The 25,897-nt window shown below is 40.3% G+C and overlaps 2 protein-coding genes and 1 long non-coding RNA gene across 3 annotated transcripts in view; all 3 read right to left on the bottom strand.

The window, feature by feature from the left end:
* Positions 1-7,862, bottom strand: part of LOC130831748 (zinc finger protein 883-like) — a 29,666-nt gene extending 21,804 nt beyond the window's left edge. Inside the window, exons 1-5 of the mRNA XM_057700105.1 lie at positions 7,747-7,862; positions 7,137-7,194; positions 6,274-6,782; positions 5,853-5,982; positions 1,934-2,646 (exon numbers count right to left, since the gene is read on the bottom strand). Of these exons, the coding sequence (XP_057556088.1) occupies positions 1,934-2,646; positions 5,853-5,982; positions 6,274-6,702 (1,272 nt within the window). The 5' untranslated portion in view covers positions 6,703-6,782; positions 7,137-7,194; positions 7,747-7,862. The remainder of the gene's footprint in view (positions 1-1,933; positions 2,647-5,852; positions 5,983-6,273; positions 6,783-7,136; positions 7,195-7,746) is intronic.
* Positions 7,863-14,082: 6,220 nt separating this feature from the next.
* LOC130831752 (uncharacterized) lies at positions 14,083-25,245 on the bottom strand. Its single transcript, XR_009048103.1, has 3 exons — positions 25,101-25,245; positions 18,202-18,295; positions 14,083-14,869 (listed from the first exon to the last, which is right to left on the bottom strand). It is a non-coding gene; the product is annotated as an uncharacterized LOC130831752 (long non-coding RNA).
* On the bottom strand, positions 21,107-22,038 carry LOC130831699 (zinc finger protein with KRAB and SCAN domains 8-like). Its single transcript, XM_057700049.1, has one exon. It carries the CDS (start codon positions 21,914-21,916, stop codon positions 21,107-21,109), a length of 810 nt encoding a protein of 269 aa, XP_057556032.1. The 5' UTR covers positions 21,917-22,038.
* Positions 25,246-25,897: the final 652 nt, after the last annotated feature.

Below are 25,897 nucleotides of genomic sequence, written 5' to 3'. Positions count from 1 at the left end.
ATCTGATCCTTAGGATGCCAGTTTTTATCTCTGGTGTAGTTCCCACTACCAGAAAAGCTCAGTGCATCACATTTCATGGGAGAATTCATCTACTTTCTTGAAAACTCCTCAAATGTACAAGTATTCTGTGAAAGTCCGCATTTTAAATTTCAAGGTATCTCACTTCAGGGAGATTTAATGTTCTATCCACTTCTCTTTTATTTTTGTCATAGATATTTACTGACTATTCCCTCTGACCTGTAGACTTCAACCTCTCAGGTATTTCCCACCTGAGCCTTGAAACAAGGCAAAACACAGTAAGTGGTATGATGGTAGTAAGGGTGGACAATTAGCACCTCCAGAATTTCCTTGGTTGGTATTTATGTATATTGGCCCATAAAAATATGCATATAGTGAAATACCCCACTTTTATACACTATCATATAAACTTTCTAATTTCTCAAGACCTCCTAATAGTGAAAAGTATATTTCATTCAAAGACAACACCAATGCTTTTCAGACTGTATTCAAAAGGTTGAAAAAATAGACTAAAGCATAATGAGGACATAAGCATCCAGATGATTACAATGGACACTGAGGGAGCTGCGTTTGAGATAATCTACTCGTTTGTAGCATAAGAAAGTCAGAAAGATGCAGAAGCATTACAGACTCTGCTACCTGATGTCTCTTCAATCCCACTACCAATATGGAATCAAGTCCAACTGGCATTCTGGATGGTTGGAGGTATTTCTGGGATTTTTTCCTAGAAATAAACTAGAGGAGGAATATGTCACTGAGATTCATAAAGAAAAAAAAAAAAAAAAAAAAGAGTACATATGAATAAACAGAAAACTTGAGGGCACAGATACACATTATAACTTTCCTAAAAATTATGCCTTTTTTCTAAGTTGACAAAGTGAGCAGCATGGCCTAAAACTTCCTGTGCTGCCTTGAAATCTTTGAGCTTCAAAGGGACCCAAAAGCCTAACCATTGATTCCTCTGCTCTTGATATATATGCTTCCCACTTAGCAGGAAGTGACCCCACTTGGCTCGTTCCCCATCAGCTGGACTAGCTACACTCCACCCGGTCCTCAACCTACTGGGTTTCACCTCCTTGTCTGCCCATGAAATTATTCAAACAAGCCAATCACATCCTCCCAAGGAAACCAGAGACCACCCCATCTTATTACTACAAAGCCTGTATCCCAAAGCTCATATTTGTTCACTCTGTTCCCAAGTGGCCCTCCTCCTCTGGGCTATGAGTATACATGACTAATAAACTGCTGTCAATCCCATCTGTCCAGTATCAGGTGTCATGTGTTTGGCCATCCTCAGAATCCTAGGGTGGGACTTCCTCCCTCACCAACAGGGTGAAGAGGAGGCAAACAAATAGCAAGCTGTGTCATTGAGTAGTCACTTTTAAATGTAACTTACCTAGCTTACCCCTCATTTATGTAATTTTAAAAACAGTATCACTGTCCTTACTCATCCTGCTAAGTTCTCCTTCGCATAGTATATACACTAATAGTCTCAGTGGTCTTCTGTTCAAAATCTGAGAGCCACTGTGTCATCAGGATGTTCAGGGTATGTGATGATAGTGACTTCAAGGAGCAGAAGCGCTGAAGGACCACAGCAGAGGATGAAAAGAATGGGAGAAAGAAATAGCAGCATCCACAAGACTCAGGCCAAAACGTGAATGGTCTGTTCTAGTGACAAGCTACCAGCTTCTTTAAATCTGATGGATGGTATCAGAATCTCTTCTACTTTGACTACCTAGAATAACAATGGAGATACTACCTCCCCAATTTCTTGAATTTATTACACAGTGATTGGGTCTGTATTCAGCACAGCTTTCTAAACTGTTCAGTAAGGCCTGATTTATTATTAAAGGCCTTCTTACAATTAGGATACAGACACAGACTTCTGCCCTCTGTGGATTCTCTGATGACGAACAAGGCTTGACCTCTGAATGAATGCTCGTCCACATTCCTCACACTGATAGGGCTTCTCCCCAGTGTGGATCCTCAGGTGCTGAGTAAGGCTGGTGCTCCCCCGGAAAGCTTTCCCACATTCCTTACACATGTAGGGCTTCTCTCCAGTGTGACTTCTCTGATGTTCCATGAGTCCTGACCTCTGAGTGAAGGCCCTCTCGCACTCATTACATTTGAAGGGTTTCTCTCCAGTATGGATTCTCAAATGTCCAATAAGGTGTGAACTTTGACTAAAGGATTTACCGCACTCTTTACACCCATAAGGTCTCTTCCCAGTATGGATCCTCTGATGAAGAACCAAGCCTGTGTTTTGACTGAAGGCTTTCCCACATTCATTACACTGATAGCGTTTTATTTTATTATGAATTTCTTGGTGTGAAAGAAGGGCTGATTTATAACTGACGGCTTTTCCACACTGATTGCATTTATAAGGTTTTTCTCCAGTGTGAATTTTCCAGTGTCGAACAAGCCCTGAGCTCTGAGCAAAGGCCTTTCCACACTCCTTACATTTGTGTTGTTTTACTCTCGTGGGGTTGACCTTTTGCTGTTCTGATATACCCCTATATTGAAAAGTTTCTGCACACTTTGGGTCCTGGAAAGCATCCAGTGAATTCCTTTCTGCAGATATCTGCTTTGGGGCAAATTCACCAGTAATATTCCTGGTCTCAGCTCCTGCTGAAAAAACAAGTTGATTATTTGAGTGCCACATGTCCCACCTAAGGGTCTGGAAGTAAGATTAATAATAATAATTGATAACATTACAAATGCTTACTAATATCAAGGATTGTGCTAAATAATCAAAAACTATCATCCTAATGGTTTTTGACACTCACTGCACCTATGAGTCACAGAGAATAACAATAAATAAATAAATAAAAGGCTTTTGGGCCCCAGTCCAGATCTAAAAACTCAGAATGGTAGGAAAGAAAGTTTCCCAAGAGTCTTCAAAGGGTCCCTAATGAACATACCTTCTAGTATTCATCCCTTGTGTAGTTCACCCCTATCCCATACAAGATCTAGGCTGGCCTGTGACTTGCTTTATCCAACAGAATATGGTGAAAGTGATGATATATCAGTTCAAGGACTAAGACTTTAAAAAGATGCTTTTGAAATCCCTGAGTTATCAAGTAAGAAGTCCAGTTACCCCGCTGAAGAGTTACATAGAAAGTGAGAGAATGAGATAACCTGACACCCATCCATCTCAGAATCTTGCGAAGCTCAGTTTTCTAGCCATCTCCTGCTAAAGTATGAGCAGTGAGCTAAGTATCTCAAGCACCACAGTCCAGGCAAGCCCCCCAGATAACTAGTTTAAATTGATATCATGTACAGCAGAAGAACCATCCTGTTTATCCCAGTCAATCCAGAGAATTGTGACAGATAACATAATGGTTGTTCCTTTTAGCCATTAAGTTTTGGAGTGGTTTGTTACATGGAAATAGAGAGCTAAAACACCAAGTGATCACCCAACATTTGGTGATGCTTACAGCAATACAACGAGCTGGGTAATAAGTATAGCAACTGAAACAGAGAAATTAAATAACTGGTCTGTGATCACATGACTAGTAAGTGATAAAGCCTGGCTTGAAACTCAGGTTTATCTGAATCAGGTTTATCTGAATTTGTGCTCTTTATTTTTACTACAAAAAGAATAGATACTCAAGGTAAAAACTTCAACAGTACAAAAGGTATAAAAGTAAAAAGTCCAAATCCCAATTCATCTTTCTTATCACCTTGTGTCTTTTACTTTCCCCAGAGGTAATCACTATAACTTTGTTGCCTATGTAATAAGTTTTTTACATTAATCCAGTGGCTAACAATCTTTCACTGTATTTAAAGGATTTTTTTTCCTCCAATATTTTCACACAGGAGCCAAAAGACTTTACAGAAAGACATTCACTGATGCCTTGTTTAAAATAACAAAAATAGGGAATTCCCTGGTGGTCCAGTGGTTAGGACTCCGTGCTTTCACTGCTGAGGGTGCTGGTTCAATTCCTGGTAGGGGAACTAAGATCCTGTGAGATGTGTGGCATGGCTAAATAAATAAATATACCGAAAATACTGGAAACAGCCTAAATATACATTAGTAGGAGACTATTAAATTAATTGTACTACATGTATGCAACAGAAAACTAAATATCAAAAAGAATAAAGTAACTCTACTGATAAGAATAACATTACTTCTGCATGTTTTCTCTAGGCCACAAACATCGGCTACAAAAAATGAAGGAACTAAGATTGTAGTACCCACTGATTTAACTGGAATATAAGTTGTACGAGGTCAGAGACGTTGGCCTTTTTGTTCACCTCTATATCCCCAGTGCTTAGAATACTGCTGGACACATAGTTGATGTTCAATAAATATTTGGTGCATGAGTGAATATTGTCCTGAATATTCTCATTAGGTTAAAAAAAAAAAAAGCAAAATGCAAAGTGGTATGTATATATATGTTAAAAATGTATCCAGGATTTGTTTGAATCAGGTATGGTAAGACACGCAGGCATGGAAAGGACTATACGAAGAAAGAAATTTTTTACACTCATAGATCCCAAGGAACAGAAGACATAGTCTGCCATGAAGGGCTGCATGGGAAAGCACCAAGATCGATCAGCAGGCAGAAGGGGAAGAGGGGAGTGCATGGCCTAGAGCCTTACTGGAGTTTCCCCAGGAAGGAATGGATAAGGCAGGGTAGGTGTGTTGAATAAGCTTAGGATGGACAGTTTGAATAATTCTGGCACGCTCTGGGCTATGGGGATGGTCCCTAGTTGTCTGGTATCTGACCCTGGGGTGATTTAGAGCAGGGGGTATATTGGCTTGGTGTGTGAAAGTTTGATAAAGGAGATGGTTGGGGGACTGGGCTCTGGATTGGTTGGATTGTATATGAAAGGCCCACTTGCAGGGGAGTCCTTTGCTATCTCCAGGAATCAGCTAGCTCTGGGAAGGACAGTCTGTCCTGGGTCAAGGCCCCAAATGCCAGAGCATCAAGAATATAAAAAAGTTAAAAATATAGTCAATACATTATGATACCATTTTCCCTACAAAGTGGGGAGAGGCTTGAATACATACAGAAAAATTTTAGAAGTATATGCTCAAGAATGTTAACAGTGGGACTTCCTAGCTGGTGCAGGGTTGAGAATCCGCCTGCCAATGCAGGGGACATGGGTTGAAGCCCTGCTCTGGGAAGATTCCACGTGCCGTGGAGCAACTAAGCCCATGCGCCACAACTATTGAGCCTGTGCTCTAGAGCCCCTGAGCCACAACTATTGAGCCTGTGTGCTGCAACTATTGAAGCCCACGCACCGAGAGCCTGTGCTCCACAATAAGAGAAGCCACTACAATGAGGAGCCTGCGCACCACAGTGAAGAGTAGCCCCCACTCGCAGCAACTAGAGAAAGCCCGTGTGCAGCAACGAAGACCCAACACAGCCAATAAATAAATTAAATAAATTAATTAATTAGAAAAAAAAAAAGAATGTTAACAGTGGTTAACTCTTCGGAATGGAACTTTTCATTTTATATATTTTTATACTACTTGAATTTTAAAATATGAGCTACCACTATTGTTCTATGATAACAGCTAATTAAAACATAAAATACTAGGGCCTATTGTAGTAAATCTCTGGTAGATCTGGGCATCTGTATTTTTAAAACAAGTTCCACAATGATTTGGATTCACAGTTAGAACTGTAAACCACTATCATAACCCAATTAAAATTCAAAATTAAATCAACTCTAGATATCCTCACTTTGTAAATAACCTTTTGGTGTTAAATTTACTCTGCTATTTCCAGATACCATTTTTTTTCACCAGAAACATTGCTTCCTAGCAGACGCTATATTCAGTGCTTCCAAAAGATCACGAAGATTCACATTTTAAAGCTTACCATTCTCTTGCAAAGAAAAATGCTCCCAAGGATCACACTTTAGCTGGATAGTCAGTGACTGATTTGTGAGGCTTACAGGTCCTCCTTCCTTCCACAGCACTTCTTGTTTGTAATGTGCACTGGCTTGGACCTAAGGACACATAAGTAGAGCTGGGTTTATGAGAGGATCAGCAATAGCTAACTAAACCTGAAAGTGTGATCAAAAATAAAATTTCCTGTGGGTACAGGAAGCAGAATGATGAAGAACCCAGTGTCTTAATTAGTTCACAAAAGCAGCAAAACTTTAAAGGGAAAACAGAAAGATAATGCTTCAGCCCAGAAAATAACGGCCACAAAATCCTCTTGCTTACCCATGCTCACTCTCTTTGCCGGTAGACCCCTGGGGCGCTCATAAATGAACAATGGATTACCCTTTTCCCACCTGTTGTCCTCTGTCTCCAAGTTCTGTCTCCAGATTTTCCAGCACAGTCACCACTTCCTCTCCTCTCCTTGGATGACATTCCCATACCCTGGCCAGGAGCTCCTCGGGCAGGATGGTCAGGAACTGCTCCAGCACCAGCAGCTCCAGGATCTGCTCCTTGCTGTGTATCTCAGGCCGCAGCCACTTTTGGCAAAGCTCCCGGAGTCGGCTCAGCACCTCTCGAGGTCCAGGGGCCTCCTGGTAACGGAACTTCCTGAAGCGCTGGCGGAAAAGTTCCTGATAAGGGTGCACATTCCCTAGCTGTCCAGGCTTCTGCTCCCAAGCATGGTTCTCCTCTTCCTCTATCTTCACTATTCTTAGACCTTCCTGCTCCTCCCGAGTGTGCACCACAGGAGTCAAGGCTGCATCTTTTTTCAACTTGGTGGACATCTTAGACTGCAATGGCTCAGGATAGGATTCACTTGTCTCACATCCCAGGAATCAGGAAGAACCTTAGAATCAGAGCACTCCTGTGGGAGGAGAACCCACTATTAAAACAGCAAAATAACCAGAGTAGTCAAGAATCTATGTTATGAGTTATGAAAACTCACTGCCAAGGTGATATTCCTAAGTAGCGGAACATTAGAAAGATGATATTCCTGAGATTCATGAAAACAGATCAGAATTACTAAGAAAGTGCACCTGGCTGCTGATATTCAGAAAAGTGCTACATAAATATTAGTATTAGGACCTCTGTTGTGGGAAATAAGGCCACATTCTCAGAATTTAAAGACTTTTTAGTTCATAAGAACTGCATTACACATGAGCCAAGGCTGGGGCCCACCATCACCCATTTACCAAGGATTCCTTTCATGTATACTCACAATCTACCACCCCTTCACAGAACTGCTTTGGCAGGGCAGGATGGGTCTTGGCACACTCCTGTAGAGAGAAAAGGAAGCTTCCAGATCCTTAACAAGGTAAAGGGAAATGGATCTTGTCACACTTTAGTAAACTTACTATGACAATATACACACGAGCAGTCATCGTTATTTTTCCAGTAAAACCTTTATGACCTTTAAAGGAATCAAACTACTTATACGGGAGAGTAATACACTAAAGCTCCATAAACTGGTTACAGTGTTAGTTCAGGGAATAAAGCATTAAGCACTTATCCCTAAATTGAGACACTTCCCTCTCCCCCTGCAGCTCCTTCCCCCCGCCACGCCTCCAACGTGTATGAAAGGAGAATTATCAAGCAAAATCTGAGTGATTTATGCTATACTATAAAGTCAAAATAAAAGCGACAAATCCAAACCGAACAGCACAGAGACAAATCGTCACTGAAGCTCGTTACCAGGCATTGTGTGCACGTGTTGGGGGGAGAACAGGTCACCCAAGCCGCAGAGACCCCTCCCCGTCCCACCTCTGCCCCGCGGGACATCCGAGATGGGGCCTTCTGCAGCTTGTTTGGGGAGAAGCCCGACCGCTCACCCGCAGCTCTGGGGATGGCTGGCGCTCCCTGGAGACTGCCCTGGCAGGCAGTTAAGGAAAAACCTGAAGCCACCATCCCGCCGGAGAAACCGGGAACCCAGAACAGCCGAGCAAAAGGCGCCCAGGACCACGAGGCCACTTCCGGTGCCCGCCTAGGAATCCGGAGGCGCGGTCCTCTCTATGATCAACCTTACTAGTCGCCGGCTCCACTGTCCTTTCCAGGTTCGGCTGGGGCGGGAGGAGCATTTCACTCTGCGCTTGAGATGTTTATTCCCCTCTTTCTCTCCCCCGCCTTCTGAGGAAATCTAAGCTAATCCATAAAGTTCAAATCACCCACAGGGTTGCTGAGACTCACCGCATTCCAGAACTTAGCTCTGAGCCCTTTTTGTAGTGTATTTATTATTGATGAGTCAAAGTTCTTTTTACATTCTGGATATGAGCTCTTTGCTGTATGAACACCAGATATTGGCTTCCATTTCCCTTTTACTCCCAACGATGTCTTTTTGCTGAAAAATACTTTACAAAACCTAATAGACTTTATTTTTAAAGAGTAGTTTTAGGTTTACAGAAAAAATGGAGCAGAAAGTACGACTTATTTGGCCCCTCCAAATCCCCTCCCGGGCCACACGCAAACCCTATTATTAGCATCTTGCATTAGTGCGGTATCTTTGTTACAATTAGGGAACCAATATTGATAATGTACTATTAGCTAAAGTCCATAGTTTATATTAAGGTTAATATAAACTGTGTAATACACTATGGGTTTTGGAAAATATATAACATGCAACCATTGCAAGTATCATACTAAACAGCTTCACTGCCCCCAAAATCCCCTATGCTCCACCCTTTCATCATTCTCACACTCCAGCCCCTACAACCCCTAGCAACTACTGATCTTTTTACTGTCTCCATAGTTTTGCCTCTTCCACAATGTCATATATGTCGTGGTCGGAGCGCGGGTTGGAAAAGAATTTCCAGACACAAGGCAGAATGCAGGGAAGACAGAGTTTAATAGAGAGAAGGTCGCTGTTAGAACAAAAGGCTGACTTACTGGTAGCCAGGGAAAGTTGACCTAGAGCATGGGTTGCTTGCCTGTTTTTATAGCCAGGGAACCTGCAGTTACCTGCTGACTGGGTAGAGAATGTATACTTTTAGTATGCTGAGTGGGAGAAAAATGGGGCAAATATCTTTCCTTATATGGGATGGGCAAGGGACGTGGCATGCTGCTTGGGAAAGTTTTGGGACATTGCAATTGTGGCATTGTACAGAGTGATAGGAGTCCTGTAACTCTGTTCCTGCAATATTGGCCCTTTGAGTCTATCTGGTTCTTTGTCCTTGGAGCACACTACAATGTATTTGCAACCAGAGTTTGTAGCTTTTTCAGATTGGCCCCTTCACTTAGCAAAAAGCATATAACATTTCTCCATGGATTTTCATGACATGATAGTTCATTTCTTTTTATTGCTGAATATTCTATCGTCTGGCTGTACCACAGTTTGTTTATCCGCTCACTTACTGAAGGAAATCTTGCTTGCTTCCAAGTTTTATCAATTATGAATAAAGCTGCTATGAGAATCCTTGTGCAGGTTTTTGTGTGGACATACATTTTCGATTCATTTGGGTAAATACCAAGGAGTGCAATTGCTGAATCATATGGTAAGAGTATGTTTGTAAGAAATTGCCAAACTGTTTTCTGAAGTGGCTGTACCATTTTGCAATTCCACCAGGAATGTATGAGAATTCCTGTTGCTCCACAGCCTCATCAGCATTTGGAATTGTCACTATTTAGCATTTTAGCTATTCTAATAGGTATTTTAATTTGAAATTCCCTAATGACATATGATGTGTGGATCTATTCATATGATTATTTGCCATCTGTATATCTTCTCTGGTGAGGTGTCTGTTCAGATCTTTTGCCCATTTAAAAAATTGAGTTATTTGTTTTCTTATTGTTGAGTTTTAGGAGTTCCTTGTATATTTCAGAAATTTTTAAAAAATTAAAAAAAATTTTTTTATATTATAGTTGATTTACAACATTGTGTTTAGTTTCAGGTGTATAGCACAGTGATTCAGTTATATACATATCTATAAGGAAGAATATATATATTCTTTTTTATATATATATGTTATTTTTCAGTGAAGACAGCCCTCAGAATGGGAAAAAATATTTGCAAACGAATCAACAAAGGATTACTCTCCAAAATAAACAGTTCATCCAGCTCAATATAAAAAAAAAACAACCAATAAAAAAGTGGGCAGAAGACCTAAATAGGCATTTCTCCAAAGAATACATACAGATGGCCAAGAGGCACATGAAAATCTGCTCACTATCACTAATTATTAGAGAAATGCAAATCAAAGCTACAATGAGGTAGGATCTCACACCAGTTAGAAGGGCTTCATCAGAAAATCTACAAACAATGCTGGAGAGGGTGGAGAAAAGGGAACCCTCTTGCACTGTTTGTGCAAACATTTCTATAATTTATGTCAGAGAATGTTTTGCCTAGGTTCTCTTCTAGAAGTTTTATGGTATCATATCTTAATATTTAGGTCTTTAAGCCATTTTGAGTTTATTTTTGTGTATGGTGTGAGGCAGTGTTATAACTTCAATAATTTAATGCAGCTTTCCAGCTTTCCCAACACCACTTGCTGAAGAGACTGTCTTTTCTCCATTGTATATTCTTGCCTCCTTTGTCGAAGATTCACTGTAGGTGTGTGGGTTTATTTCTGGGCTATTTGCATTAAGTATTCCAGTATGAAGTTGAATGGAAGTGGTGAGAAGTGACATCTTTGTTCTATTCCTCATCTTATCAGGAAAGCATCTAGTTTTTTATCATTAAGTATGATGTTAGCTGTAGTTTTGGTATATGTTCTTTATCAAGTTGAGGAAGTTCCTCTCTATCCCTAGTTTGCTGAGAATTTTTATTATGAATGGGTGTTAGATTTTGTCAAATGTTTTTTCTGCATCTATTGATATGATTATATATATTTTTTCTTCTTTAGCCTATTGATGTGATGGATTACATTAACTGATTTTTGAATGGTGAACCAACCTTGCATGCCTGGGGTAAATCCCACTTGGTCATGGTGTATAATTCTTTTTATACATTGTTGGATTCAAGTTACTAATATTCTGTTGCAGATTCTTGCATCTACTCATGAAACATATTGGTCTGTAGTTTTCCTTTCAAGTAAAGCTTCTGTCTAGTTTTGGTTTTGGGGTAATTCTAGCCTTACACACAGAATGAATTAGGAAGTATTCCCTCTGCTACTATTATCTGTTAAGAAATAGTATTTATACATATTTGGTAGAATTTACCAGTGAACCCACCTGCACTGGTGCTGTTTTGGTAGGTTATTAATTATTGATTCAATTTCTTCAGTAGATAAAGGCCAATCAAATGATCTGTTTACCTCTGTAGGGGTTTTGGTAGATTGTGCCTGTGATATTGTAATTTATAATAAGAAATATATATTTGGTCTTCCTCCCCATTCCTAGCACTAGACTCCTAAAAACCTTGGAATTTCCTCAATGTTGAGATATTTTATGTTAATGAGGTGACTTTTGGAAAGCACCTAAGGATTGGGGCTTGGTTGTCAGTGAAGCTAACCACATGATGAAATTTTACGAAGTTTTTAGTTACTGTGTCTTTAAATATTGTGTCTGGTTTCATTTTCGTTCATTTCTCCTGCAACCTTAATTACGAATATTTTGGATCTGTAGTCTCTATATCTCTTACCCTTTTCCTATATAATCCATCCTTTCTGTCCTTTTTGTGCTTCATTCTAGATAGTTTCTTCATTCTAGATATTAGTCAACTATGTAGTTTACTAATTTTTTCTTCAGCTGTGCTTCATCTGCTGTTATATACATCCACAAATTCTTTGTTGTTTTTCAATTTCAGAATTTCCATTTGGTTCTTTTCATTGTTTCCAATTTTTTGTTAAAATTCTTAATCTTATCTTTCATTTCTGAACATTGTTACATTGTTATTTTAAAATCTGTGCCCAGTAACTCAAATTCTGGATTCCCAGTAGATGTGTTTCTACTCTCAATTGCTTCTGTTGACTTTTCATTTGTCTTCTCTTGTGCCTAGTTAAAAAAAAAGTTTTTTTAAATTGTTTGTAAAAATAATTTGAGAGCTAGTAGACTAGTATGTCCTTACAGAGGATTTCCTGCTAACACAGGGCACTAGCATTATGTAATCACTTAAATCCAGCTGTAGAAATTGAGAAATTCAAAGCTGAGCTGCAGCCCCCTGGGTGAGCCTATGTGTGGTTCACTCTTACTTTTAGAGTGTAGTCATCTGGGGTCCCACATACCAAGGGGAGGGAATTTATCAGCACTAACCTCCACCTTGGCAGTCCCCAGAATCCAGTTTTGGTGTCTCCAGGCCTAATGTCAGGACTTATGCACCTGCTACACTGCCTTTCTGGGATGCTGTTTCTTAGGTAGAAGCAAAAAAGCTTTTATTTCCCCTTTATCCACAACATGGTCTGATATGTAGCTTTTAAGCACACTATTTTAATTAATAGAATTGGTTTGCATCAGACCCTGAGAAGTCAGGCATTATTCTTGAAGTTGAGGTTTCTTTATTCCTACCTTGGAGATTCACGTCACCCCAGCCTACCACCAGATGAGAGGGTACCTGGCTGGTTGGGATATGATGCTCTTAAGAATCCATGCAGAAATGGTGACATCATGCTCGGGTAAGGCGCCAGGTAGATCTCTTAGTTCCCAAGGAACAGAAACCATTATCTGCTAGTAAAATTGACATAGTGCATAACCTGTGACTCAGCAATTTCATTCCTGGGTATGTTTCCCAGGAAAACTCCCAAAGGTGTTCAGACCAAGACTGTTTATAATAGAGTTGGTTAAAGGCCTAAATGTATAATATTGAAAGTAAGGCCACCCACAGACCAATGATTATGATGCAGCATGAAATGAATGAGTTTGTAACCAATCCACACTGAGCACCACCCAAGGTCATTCTTTGACCACGTCTGGGAAGACAGCAGATCCTATGGCAAACTACTAGAGGTCCTTCTTCAGGCTGAACTGATACCAACCCATAAACAGACCCCTTCAAGCAGTCATTCAACAGAATGTGTCACAAGCCTTCTCGGCATCAGTCACTATTTTATATATTAGAGATACAAAGATGAACAAGGTAAATATGGTCTATGTTTAGCATATCACACGTACACATGGCCCACCCACATTGCACCATCTTTTTTTTTAACAAAGGATAGGAAATTTTGTGAAATGATTTACCAAAACACAGATTTCATTTCCCAGATATACTAATATGATAAAAAGTAAAAGGGAGCAAGTCTGGTAGAAGTGTATACCCATTGGAATCAATGTCAAAACCATTCTTATAAAAAGTATTTTAATTAGCATCATGAATTCCAAACAAAAAATAAATGTAATAAATGATATTTGAATTATCCAAGGTTGTGGTTAGTTTTAAAGACATCCCCCTACTCTCTCTACATTTACTGTAGAAAATGAAAAGCTAACTGTGCCAAAGACAGTTAAATATCCATTGTGATCTGTCACAGGAATCTGTTTTCATTCAACTTTGCCCAAAGTGACTTAACAGTCTCTTTCTGATAACACTTGTCTAATTGCATAAAATAATGTCATTTAAGTGATTTTTTTGCAATTGGGTTTTTTCTTAGTGGTGACATTTGATGTTGAAAAGTTCTATGTTATAGCTCTACTGTATATTTGACTATTGAGGTTCATTTTTGTTGTGTATCCTCTGATGTTTAGTAAGAGATGAGTTCAAGAGATTTTTTCCCATACCTGTCTCAGTCATAAGGCTGCTCTCCAGTGTGGACCCTGATGTTTGGTAAGATTTGAACTTGTTTTCTTTCTTTTTTTTGGGGGTGGGGGGGTGGGTGGGAAGTGAAAGCATGGAGTCCTAACCACAGGACTGCTAGGGAATTCCCCATAAGATGAACTTTGAGTGAAGGCTTTCCTAACATTATTTGCACTTAAAGAGCTTTTCTCCACATGGAATCTTTGCTACACTTTAAGCTTTGAGCTAACACTGAAAGCGTCCCCACAGCAGTCATACATACATAGGGTTTTGTTCCAGTGTGGATTTTCTAATGCTTAAGACTGAGCTTTTAAGTGAGGGCCTTCCCACATTTTAATATTTATGGGTTTTCTCTCTAGCATGGGTTTTCTGGTAATATGTGCTGGCTTCCAAATGAAGGCCTTTCCCCACTTACTACATTCATAATGGTGCTTTCCATTGTGGGTTCTTCGGTGGGTGACCAGACTTGAATACTACAAAGAACTCTGTAGTATTACACTCTTTACACTGATAAGTTTTCTCTTCAGTGTGGATTCTCTGATGTTTAGCAAGGCTATTAGAGAACTTAGCTTTGCCACACTCATGACAGATAAGGCTCCTGTCCAAAATGAATTTGCTTATGTTTAATTAGACTTGGGCTCAGACAGAAGGCTTCTGACACTGAAGATATCACTAAGGGTTCTCTGATGTCTGACAAGATCACTCCACAGGGTCTGAAGGTTTTGCCACATTCTTTATTCTCATGAAACTCTTCTCAGGATGGCTTCTCTGTTGTTTAATGAGACTTGGGTTTACACTGAAGGTCATTCCAGGTTGAGGATCTATAGGGCTTTCTTTAAGTTTGGACATACTGGTGCTTGGTCCGGGCTGCTTGTGTGTTAGGCTTTGTTTTATTAGGAAGGGATATTTTTGGATCAATGACTTCCACCCTCTTTACAATGAGAAGCTGCTTCTTTCATTACAGTTGAAGTTGGAAATTGTGCACAAGCTGAATGGAGAACTTCCCACGCCCAGAGCACTCACAGGACTGAACTTCGGAGTGAATTCACCCAGGTGTCTTAGGCCTCTTTTTATCAGACTGATATTCTCCATGGCTTGAGGCAATGTAATTTGTGCGTCCTCAGAGGGGCTCCTCCCTCACTTCGGTAAATTATTCAGAAGCCCATGAACCTGTCCAAGTGTGGAGACCCTGATGATGTTCCCATTAGTCTTCTGAACATCTCCCTTGTGTGTTAGACTTCTTCTGGAAAACTCTGCTTTGAAACAACTCCTTATTTAAGGCCAGGAGTCACCATCTGAAAGAACAGGTTGACAATGAAATTAGCATCTTTACCCCAGAGGCAGAAAGAGGGAGTCAAATGTAACATATATGAGAGTAGTCTACAGAGAGAAGCTATGTAAAACAACTCGTAATGTGTGAATGTTCTAAGTAAAAGTATATACTTGCTTTTCCATTAATTTCTGTTCTTATCTTTTGTATTTTCTTCTGTTTTCTTGGATTTATTTTCCTGTGCTTTAAGTTCTCAAAAGGCATGTTTAGGGCATTTTTTTTTCAGCTTTGCTTCTTTTCTAAATATAGCAGCTATACTTTTAAATGAGATAATTTACCCTAAGGAGCCTGAAAAAGTACCTGGAACAGAGTAGGTCTAAGTAAATGGAATCTACTCATTATTAGTATTATCACTAATATAAAGCAGAAGTAGAATAGAAAGAAAGGACCGGTAAGGAGACTCATTTATTCAAGAGCTTCTGTGAACATAACAATATATAAAGTAGCAGATTAAAGAAAAGGTCAACACATAACAAAGCATTTTACTATTTGGAGAGATGATAAAAGCCTCAAAGCTGTGAGGGATATCAGAGTATACCTGACCATCTTCTTATTTTTGAGGATGTAAAACTGAGGCCTAGCTAGGTGGCATTAGCCTAAGTAATAGGGTTACTTAGAGGTAAAGATAGGTTGAGACCAAGGACTCTTGAATCTTACCTTTAAAGTTTTTACCAGCATAACACACTGGCTTTTAAGGCCTACTGTGGTGCGTAAACAACCTTCAGATCAAAACTTTCATAATATAGCATAGAGGTTAAGAGAAAAAGTTGTCAAGTTAAACTTCTGGTTTCAATTCCTGACTCTACCATTTCCTAGCTGCATGACCTTGGGCAAATTATTTAATATCTCTGTTCTTTAATTTCTTTAGCTGTAAAATGGGAGTACAGTAGTATGTATCTCATTTCATTATTTTTCATTGAGAAACATACATATATATATGGCACTCAGAAAAAGCCCCAGCATAGAAAGTATTCCATAAATATTGGCCAATATGATAGATATATTTATGTTAGTGGTAGATTATATCTTAGTTATTCATTGTCCTCTTTGTAAGCTTTATTTTTCTCTACACTGTGGATAGTAAGCTTGGTGATTTGACTTACTGTGACTAATGAAACATAAGTGGAAATGACATATGCTACTCCTGAATAGATGCTTTGAAAGCCATCATATGGTCCTACCATTGTTTTTCTTTTGCATAAAAGCAGCATATTCAACATATGAATACTCTTCTAGCCTGGATCCTAGATTAATGTGTTGCATTAATCAGTTAACACAGGCAAAAATGAAAGTAACAGCCAAGCCTTTAATCACTTACTGCAATAGCATCAGCAACAGGCCCAAAGGAAAAAGTGCTGTCTCCTGCAGTGTTTTATTCTTATCTGTGGAAGAGTGCCAGGCAAGGGTCAGGTGAATCAGCACAGGTGCAGGGATTGTCTCACTGCCAAGACAGCACCACACAAAAGGCTCCAGTCATTTTATGGACCCAGAGGCCAGGGGGAAAAAGAGGGGAAAATGCTAGGATTGGAAAAGTACTAGCACTGTCAGAGTGGACAAAAGTGTCTTGTCTTACTGCGGTGGGAGAACCCTGAAGGGTTACTTGGGCAAGACCCTCAATAAAAAGGCCCTCAAAAGGAGGTGCCTGGACTATGAGTGCAGATATGCCTAAGAGCATGGCTGGCCAGGCAGTCTGAGTCTTTGACTACAGTTCCCTTCAGAGCCTGCAGGCACTGGCTGTGCCTCAAAGTCTTGTGTAGGAGGGTAGCTTTACACTCATGATGGGTAAGGCCTTTGTAACTGCCTATGGTTAGGTCTGAAAAATCATACACAGAAATTTGGAGCTGAACTCCTCAGGTGGGATGATTTGTTCCACTGCATACCTGGATGTAATATAAAGGTACAATAATTAGGGAAATGTGATACTGATGCAGGGATAGCCAAATAAACCAATGGAACATAATAAACCAGAAACAGACCCATGCATATATGGACAATTAATGTATAACAAATTAGCACTGTAGAACAGTGGGCAAAGACAGTCTTTCCTATAAGTGATGCAGGATAAACTGGACACCTATATGGGAAAAGAATGCAATTTGACTCTACCTCAACTCATGCACAAATCTCAATTTTAAATAGATTGTAGATATAAATGGAAAAGCAAAATTATAAAACTTTTAAAGATTAAATAATCTTCATGATCTCTAAGCAAAGAAGTCTTCAAAAGACAAAACAAAAAGACACATAGAAAAGAAAAAGATTGATAAACTATGTTAAATTTAAAAAGCTAATGCTCATTAAAGACACCATTAAGAAAATAAAAAGGCAAGCCATGGAGTTGGAAAGGACATTTGCATTCTCTGTGAAAAGGGCTCATATTGAGAATATGTAAATAATTCCTAAAACAAGTGTAGGAATTGAATAGGAACTTTCCATGAAGAACATCAAACCACCAATAAGCACTTAGTAAGTTAGCCTACTATTTGTCCAAAGGATGTAACTTTATCTCTCAAGGTTATCAGGGTATAAACAATGCTAAGAAATGGCCTGGGTAAGAGTGGCCAGAGCCTTGCAGTGCTGGCACACCTAGCAAGACATGTAGGAGTACAGCTGGTTCAAGAAGGACTGTCTCTCTCAACAACGGTACACTGAGTTACAATATAAAATGCATTTCTTACTGCATAAAGTGTTTGAAAAACAAATACTAGCTTAGAGAAGGTGTTTCACACTTCCTAGTATAGAAAACAAGGAATTTTATGTCTGGCCTCTGGCTCTCTCTCCAGTTTCATTTAGCACTACTTCCATAATGCAGTCTATAATCAGTCATTGAAAACTTCCTTCTTTTCCCCCAGATGCACCATGCTTTTTCACATATTATTCCCACTGTACCTTCTTTCATTCCTTTTCATGTGGCTGAAGAACTCACTCTTTCTTCAAGATTTCATCCTCCTTCGAAGCTTTTCCAACCCTCTCAGAAGTACTTGTTACACTTTTAATGCAAAGCATTTGGTACAAATCAATGGCTTTATCACTGTAATTATAATTTTCTATCTACTCCCTTTTCTCTGTAAGCCCCTGGAGTGTAGGGTGCTTTTTTCATTTATCTTTGTATTCCTAGTACCTGTACAAGGCCCAACCTAAAATAGATAATCATTAATACCTTAATTTGAGCTTACAAGGAATAACCATGTTACATATACCCTGACCTAACAATTCTTCAGTAAATGAAATTTTTTTCCAGAATGTCTGTTCCATTGAAATTTTCAGAATACTCACCACTTACTGCTTAGGACTTACAGTTGTGCTGGTCTGGGTGGGACATGGCATCACTTCAGTGCTGATCCCAGAAGAGTGTTCTCCACCCAGATGACTCTGTCTGCAAACCTCCATCCTATGAACAAACCAAGACAACTGGGACCAAAGAAGTAAATACTGAAAACACTGGTGATAATAACATAGACATGGGGCTGACAGGGAACTCTCTCCAGAGCAGAGCAGAGAGAAACCACACTCTCCTTCAACTGCCAAAGGCAGGAAGAAGTAGGGCAAAGGAATTAACACCATCAATCTAGCATAGCAAAGTCAACTTCCTGGAGCTTCGCTGAAGCCCTTCACTGAAGCCCTTCACTGCCTACAAGTACATGACTTACTTTCTCTAATGTGCCTCATGCCCTGAGTGAGGTCCTATCTCCTCAATTTGAGCTGCAGAACCATGACCTCTGCCATCAGCCCCCATGTCCAGGCCTAAAGTTATCTGAGTAGTGTGGTAAGCACCACCTCAATAACAGAGACTTCATGATATGCTTTTTAACATGTCTGTGACCTCAGTTTTTGAGGGTACAAGTTAGCTTAGAGCTACCTAGAATCCAGTGTGTCTTACAGTTGATTTGCCTTAACTGCTGATGAGAATTCAGGGAAACTGTGCATCCTTTGCAACAGTCTTACTCTGAAGTGAACACCACTTCAGCTTCCCAGAGAGTGTTCCTGCCTACCTGTCCACAGTGTGGACCAAAGCAGTCTGCAATTTCTATTAATTTGGTGCTCACCTTGAACCTCGAATTATTAAGTTTCAGGGATCAAAAGGATTTTAGGCCCACTACCCAGGAGTAAGAAATCACTATTAAAAAAGAAAAATAATAACAAAGTAATTTTAAAGTCCAGATTTCCTTTGCATTTCATATGTGCATGGAACATAGAGTTTTAGGCCTGGGGATAGTCAGGCTATAGTTTAGTGAACAGCTCTACTGGGATTTCTACAGACACAGCACAGACATTTCTTGAATTGAATCCATTAACTTTCTACCACCTCCCAAATCTCAGCTCTCCTGGTTGATTACAGATAGCAAGTTTCACAGTCACTCAAACAGATCCTTTTTTTGTTTGCTTATAAATTTATGTATGTATGTATGCATTTATTTATTTATCCCTGAGTTGGGTCTTCATTGCTGCACACAGGCTTTCTCTAGTTGTGGCAAGCAGGGGGTACTCTTTGTTGCAGTGTGCAGGCTTCTCATTGCCATGGCTTGTCTTGTCATGCAGCACGGGCTCTAGGCATGCAGGCTTCAATAATTGTGGTACGTGGGCTCAGTAGCTGTGACTCTTGGTTCAGTAGTTTTGGTGCACAGGCTTAGCTGCTCCATGGCATGTGGGATCTTCCCGGCCCAGGGACTGAACTCATGTCCCCTGCATCAGCAGGCGGATTCTTAACCACTGCGCCACCAGGGACGTCCTAGATTCTTTTTTTTTTTTAAATTGGGGTATAGTTGCTTTACACTGTTGTGTTAGTTTCTGCTGTACAACGAAGTGAAGCAGACATATGTATACATATATCCCCTCCCTCTTGGACTTCCCTCCTGCCCCCACCCCATCCCACCCATGTAGGTCACCAGAGAGCACTGAGCTGAGCTCCCTGTGCTATATAGCAGGTTCCCACTAGCTATCTGTTTTACACATAGCAGTGCACATATGTCAATCCCAATCTCCCAATTCATCTTCTCCCCCCACCTCCCCCAGCATCTACGTGGCCATTCTCTACGTCTGCTTCTCTATTCTCAAATAGGTCCTTGAAAGTCATCTTAAGATTAATGCCAACCCCACCTTGACAGCAGTTCCCCAAGCTTGTTCCATCTCATACCTCTGAGTCTTTGCATATGCCACATTACACTTTGAGAAACACTGAAAGCAAGGGTCAGAAGTACCTGACACTCTTTGGGAGGTTTTTGGTTTAGGAAGCTCAGTTTATTGGATTATTAAGTCCAAAAGGCCTGGGGCTTATAATTAACCTTTTTAAAAAATTAATTTATTTTTATTTATTTATTTGGCTACACTGGGTCTTGGTTGTAGCACGTGGGATCTTTGCTGTGGCATGCAGAATCTTTAGTTGTGGCATGCAAACTAATAGTTTCAGCATGTCGAATCTAGTTCCCTGACCAGGGATCGAACCAGGACCCCCTGCATTGGGAGGACAGAGTCTTAGTCAGGCCTGGGGCTTTACCTAAGCAAGAAAAACCTTGAAGAGGGAACTCCCTGGTGGTCCAGTAGTTAGGACTTGGCCCTTTCACTGCAGAGGGCCCAGGTTTGATCCCTGGTTGGGGAACTAAGATCCCATGAGGTGCAAGGCAGAACCCTTCCCCCGGCCCCCAAAAGGAATAACCTTGAAGAATTATCAGTTGGGATTTCTACTTAAAAAGAGATAGTCTGCCTTCTGCCAAGAGGTCACTAACTCATCTAACCATCTCTGAGAGTACAGTACTACATCAAAGCCAAAGAAATCAAGACAAATAGGTTAGTATTTCCAGATTCAATGCGGATATGTAATCCCTGTCTCACCAACCTACATTACTTCCAATTTCAAAATTTAATGGTTCACCTCTAATACCGACAGCAACAACAAAAAGCTTGCACATAAAAAAAGTAAAAATCATGTTTGAAATAGTGAAGTTTGCTCTTACTAAACCATAACAAACTACATTACGGTATAATTTACCATATGAGTTGTAAAACTGCATTCTCAGAGGTAGATGTGATTTTAGAGACTTAAATCAATTATTATGATGATGGGGTCCTTTTTCATTGACTTCTCACTTCTTCGATATTCTAAGAAACAAAGTGTCAACTAAAACATTAACTTTTACTAAACTCTTCTTTTGGTGACAATTTCTGATATTTAAAAAAAGCCTTTGTAACATCTTTACCAAGTAAGTCACTGATGACACTTTCCTTTGGCATGTATTTTCTGGTGTTTAGTAAGATTAGAGCTCCCACGGAATGCTTTCCCACATTTGCCACACTTGTATGGTTTCTCTCCAGTGTGGATTCTCTGGTGAAGAATAAGAGCTGAGATCTGGCTGAATGCTTTCCAGCATTCTCCACACTTATAGGGCTTTTCTCCAGAATGAATCCTCTGGTGATTAATATGGGCTGAGTTCACATAGAAGGTCTTCCCACACTCCTTACACTCATATGGCTTCTCTCCTGTGTGGATTCTCTGATGTTTGATGAGGTCTGAGCTCACGCTGAAGGCTTTCCCACACTCATCACACTCATAAGGTTTCTCACCAGAGTGGATTCTCTGATGTTTGATGAGGTCTGAGTTCCCACTAAATGCTCTGCCACATTCATTACATTCATAGGGTTTTTCTCCATTGTGGATTCTCTGATGTATAAGGAGGTGTGCCCCCACACCGAATGCTTTCCTACACTCATTACAAGTATAGGGTTTCTCACCAGTGTGGATTCTTTCATGCAGAGTGAGGGTTGAGCGTGCACTGAAGGCTTTTCCACAGTGATCGCATTCATAGAGTTTCTCTCCAGTGTGGATTCTCCTATGTCGAACAAGGCTTGAACTCTGGGCAAACTTCTTTCCACACTCACTGCATTTATACTGTCTTTCTTCTTCAGGCCTGTCCTCCTGTCTTTCTAACTGGTCCTCATACTGAGAAGCTCTTTCACACACAGGAATCTGTAAAGTATCCCCATTATATATGCTGGAGACCTTTGGGTGTGGGTCCATCCTTATAAAAGTCTTCCCTTCAGAATTGACACCTTGTTCATACCTTTGGCCTTGGTTTCTGACACAATAAGCAGACCTTTCAAATGTAATTTATTCCCTGATGTTAAAGCAATATGATGTAATAAAGAGTTAACCAGGACTCTCAAACGTGTACCACAAACCCAGGACACACCGATCACATGGCGGCCAGATCAAATGTTTTTATTCAGTCTGCACCACCACAGAACTATTGAAATGAACACCTGACTCAAAGAACTATTTAAATCTACCCTTTATAAAGGTATGTAAAGCACAAAATCTGGGATATAAGTGAGTATATAAAATAATAGTTTCTACTTAAAAAGACTTTTTATCATATTTAATTAAATTAGGAAACAAGACAGGAGCTGAAAGAGATTTGCAGATAGTAAAGCAGATGAAGGAGCACAAGATAGAGAAGGCAAAAAATCAGAAATTCAACTGATAATTAATTTGGGGAAATAACAACAACATCATCATTGTGTTTTATCACTCATACAAGTTCACACTATTTGGGCTGGAAGAGAGACATGGGAATTAAAGAAGCTCTGTCTACTGCTACCTCTACTCTTGCTGCAGTTGATGTTGCTATGACAGACAATATCTTAGGAACAGGGATGCTTTTTCTTCTCTGGAACTGTGACAGGACAGAACCTTCATCTCTCCAAAGAACAGTCCATTCTATCTTTATAATTCAGACCAATGTGTTGGCTTTCTCCCACTCTCTTATCTCCTGGGAACAAACTCAATTCTATCTCCAAAATTAATAAAACTTTTGCTTCAAACTCAAATTACACAAATTATCCCCCTCTGCCTTTTCCCATTTTATAAGTTGTTTTATATCGCAACAGTGATAAGTCGACAGTGTGAACCCCTGATGAGATAAGAATGGCACTTCACCTCTGTGGTCTTCCTCCCCCAAACCTGTAACCTCAGTATAATAATGAGAAAAACATCAGTCAAATTCCAGTTGAGTAACAGTCTACAAAAAACCTGACAAGAACTTCTCAAACCTGTCAAGGTCATCAAAACAAGGAAAGTCTGAGAAACTGTCACAGCCAAGAGGAGCCTATGGAAACACGACAGTTAAATGTAATATGTTATGATGGATGGAATTCTGGAATAGAAAAAAAGACATCAGGTAAAAACTAAGGCAGTATGAATAAAATATGGACTTTAATAATAATAGGCAGATTTCCCTGGTGGCACAGTGGTTAAGAATTCGACTGCCAACGCAGGGGACGTGGGTTTGATCCCTGGTCTGGGAAGATCCCACATGCCACGGAGCAACTAAGCCTGTAAGCCACAACTACTGAAGCCCACACGCCCTAGAGCCCATGCTCTGCAACAAGAGAAGTCACTGCAATGAGAAACCTGCGCACTGCAATGAAGAGTAGCCCCCACTTGCCACAACTAGAGAAAGCCCAAGCACAGCAATGAAGACCCAATAACGAAGACGCAACGCAGCCAAAAAAAAAAAAAAAAAAAAAGGCAATAGTAACTATAGTTGTGCTAAATATATTATATAATGTAAGATGTTAATAACAGGGGAAACTGGGGACTTCCCTGGTGGTCCAGTGGTTAAGAATCTACACTTCCAATGCAGGGTGCACCGGTTCAATCCCTGGTTGGCGAACGAAGATGCTACATGACACGTGGTGCAGCCCCCCACCCCACAAAAGGGGGGGAAACTGGGTGTGGGGGATATAAGAACTTCACAATTTTTCTGTAATCTAAAATGCCCATAGCTCAGAAACTATTATAAAATTTTATTTAAAAATTTGTCTGTTTTTGAATAGGTAATACACAATTCAAAAGTCAAAATAGTCTAAAAAGATAAACATAGAGAAGACTTGTTTCCACCCTGATCCCCCCTCAGTTTGCCACCTCCATAGGTAATCAGTTTTATTAGTTTCTTGTGTCTTTCCAACATTTCTTTATACAAACATATATTTTTTAAGCCTCTGATTTCCTTAATCCAGTTTTGAGTCCCACAAATCAGTCACAGGTTTATTGTCATATGGACACTATACCCTCCATTGTTTAGGAACTGTACCATTTCTAAGTGATGCTGTTCTATCAAGTTTCTCTGAAGAGTAGCTCCTTGGCAACAATGAAAAAGGTTAACTCAGTGCACAGGTCACATGCAAATGAACCCTTGCCCATAGTGCAGAAACATGGTTACCACCGAAGCATGTGGTGCAAGTTGCTTTGCCCTTGGCAGAACAAGGAGAACTCCTAGTCCTACCCAAACCGCTTTTGGTCTGTAGCTTGCTCACACTCGAATTAGCTTTTCCTGTGGCTGTCTCAATCTGCCTTCTTTTCCCTAATACATTCCCCTCACAGCCCCAAACTGCTGATACTGACTTCAGGCAACTACAAAGGATAATAAATACAATATTTTTTTCTTAATAAATTATCTTAAGGCTACAAATATATATTAAGTACCCTTCTGAGTTATCAGATACCTTAACATTTTTAATTCCAAAGAAAAGCTATCAAAAAGAAAGAGGGACATCTGTTCTCATCATTTAAACAGAAGAAAAAGGCTGGAGGCGGAGGGGAATGCAATACAGATACTAAAAGAAAGGAGTTTTCATGAGCACAACATTCAGCTAAACTGATTTTTTTTTGAGACAAAATGAAAATATTTCAAGAACATCTAAATAAAATTGCCAAGTGTCCGTCTGCTACTAAGGTTATCACAACAAAGGAGAGCTGAGGACACAGGCCAAGAAAAAGAAGGTCTCTTCCACCCCTCCACCTCCCACTCCGCCGGGAAATCGGCCCCGTCAGATAAGCGAGGAAGATCACTCTAGCGGTAGTCAGTCCTCCGAGCCTCCAAGAAGCTGTTGGGGAACTCGGGGGTCTCTAGGGAGTCGGCAAGGCCAGTATGGCAATGGCCCAGAGAAGAGGGAGGAGGGAAAGGTCAGAAAAAGAAGGCGTGGTCAGATAGAAAGGAAAAGATAGTAAAAGAGCAGGGAGGAGTGTGCGAAGAACGGGGAGAGAGGGAAGCGGCGGCGGAGTCAGGGGAAGGAAAGGGGTCGAGGCGCCGGGTCCAGGGGCAGGTCAGAGGCAACGAGGTGCAGTGCGTAGTAACCCTCCCTGCTGCTGTTCGCCCCATAGCTCACTCCAAACCCAAGGAGAAAGACGAGAGAGGGCTCACCCGGAAAACAGTGATTTGATGAGCCGACGGACCGTTTGACGCCCACGCTGGCCTGGAGAAGTCGATTTCCGCGGAACCTCTCCCCAGGCACCTGGTGCTCCGCTCTAGGATCTTGGAGGCTTCCCTCTCAGTGGTTCGTGATGACCTGAAGACCTGGAAGGAGCAAGAGAGGAAAGGATTCTATTTACATAGGAAAAGGCATTTAGGCTCCGTTAATCCTGCAGGGCACACGTTACAGTCATCCTCTCATCTATAAGAAACCCGATAAGCAGATCAGTTTTCTGAGGTTGGAATAAACCATAAACTAATAAAACTAATAAAAGAGCCTAGTTGAAATTTGAACCTAGATCTGTTACAGTCCCAAATCCTTCCACGTGCCTCCCAGCGGAACCAGCGAATGGTTCCTCAAGGCTTAGGTCTCAGAAACTAATCCCTATATTAATTTGTAAATTTAACACTATTCCGATAAAAATACGAACTTTTTAATAAGTAGATTTTTAAAGTTCATATAGAAAATGAAACAAGCAAGACTCCTCCTGAGAAAACTGAAAAAGAGGGCAATGAAGGGGCACTAGTCCTAAACAATTTTAAACAAAAAGCCTCAGTGATTAAACAGTGTGGCGTTGGTGAGTGAGAAAGACAAATGATTCAGAACAGAAAGTCCAGAGATAGATGCAATCACAGGCAGAAATATAGCATAAAATAAAGGCAGCCAATTGGTAGGAAAAAGATGAATAGACTTTTCAATAAATGTATGGGGAGAACTGAGTAGTCATCTGGAAAAACATAAATTGGAT

This window comes from Hippopotamus amphibius, chromosome 11 (assembly GCF_030028045.1).
Source record: "Hippopotamus amphibius kiboko isolate mHipAmp2 chromosome 11, mHipAmp2.hap2, whole genome shotgun sequence".
In the NCBI taxonomy this organism is placed as follows: Eukaryota; Metazoa; Chordata; class Mammalia; order Artiodactyla; family Hippopotamidae; genus Hippopotamus; species Hippopotamus amphibius.
Note: the sequence above shows the minus strand (reverse complement) of the source record. Positions and strands in the feature narration are given on the sequence as shown.

Coding starts and splice junctions, on each gene's coding strand:
- LOC130831699 (XM_057700049.1), bottom strand. CDS start 21,916: ATGGACCCACACCCAAAGGTCTCCAGCATATATAATGGGGATACTTTA.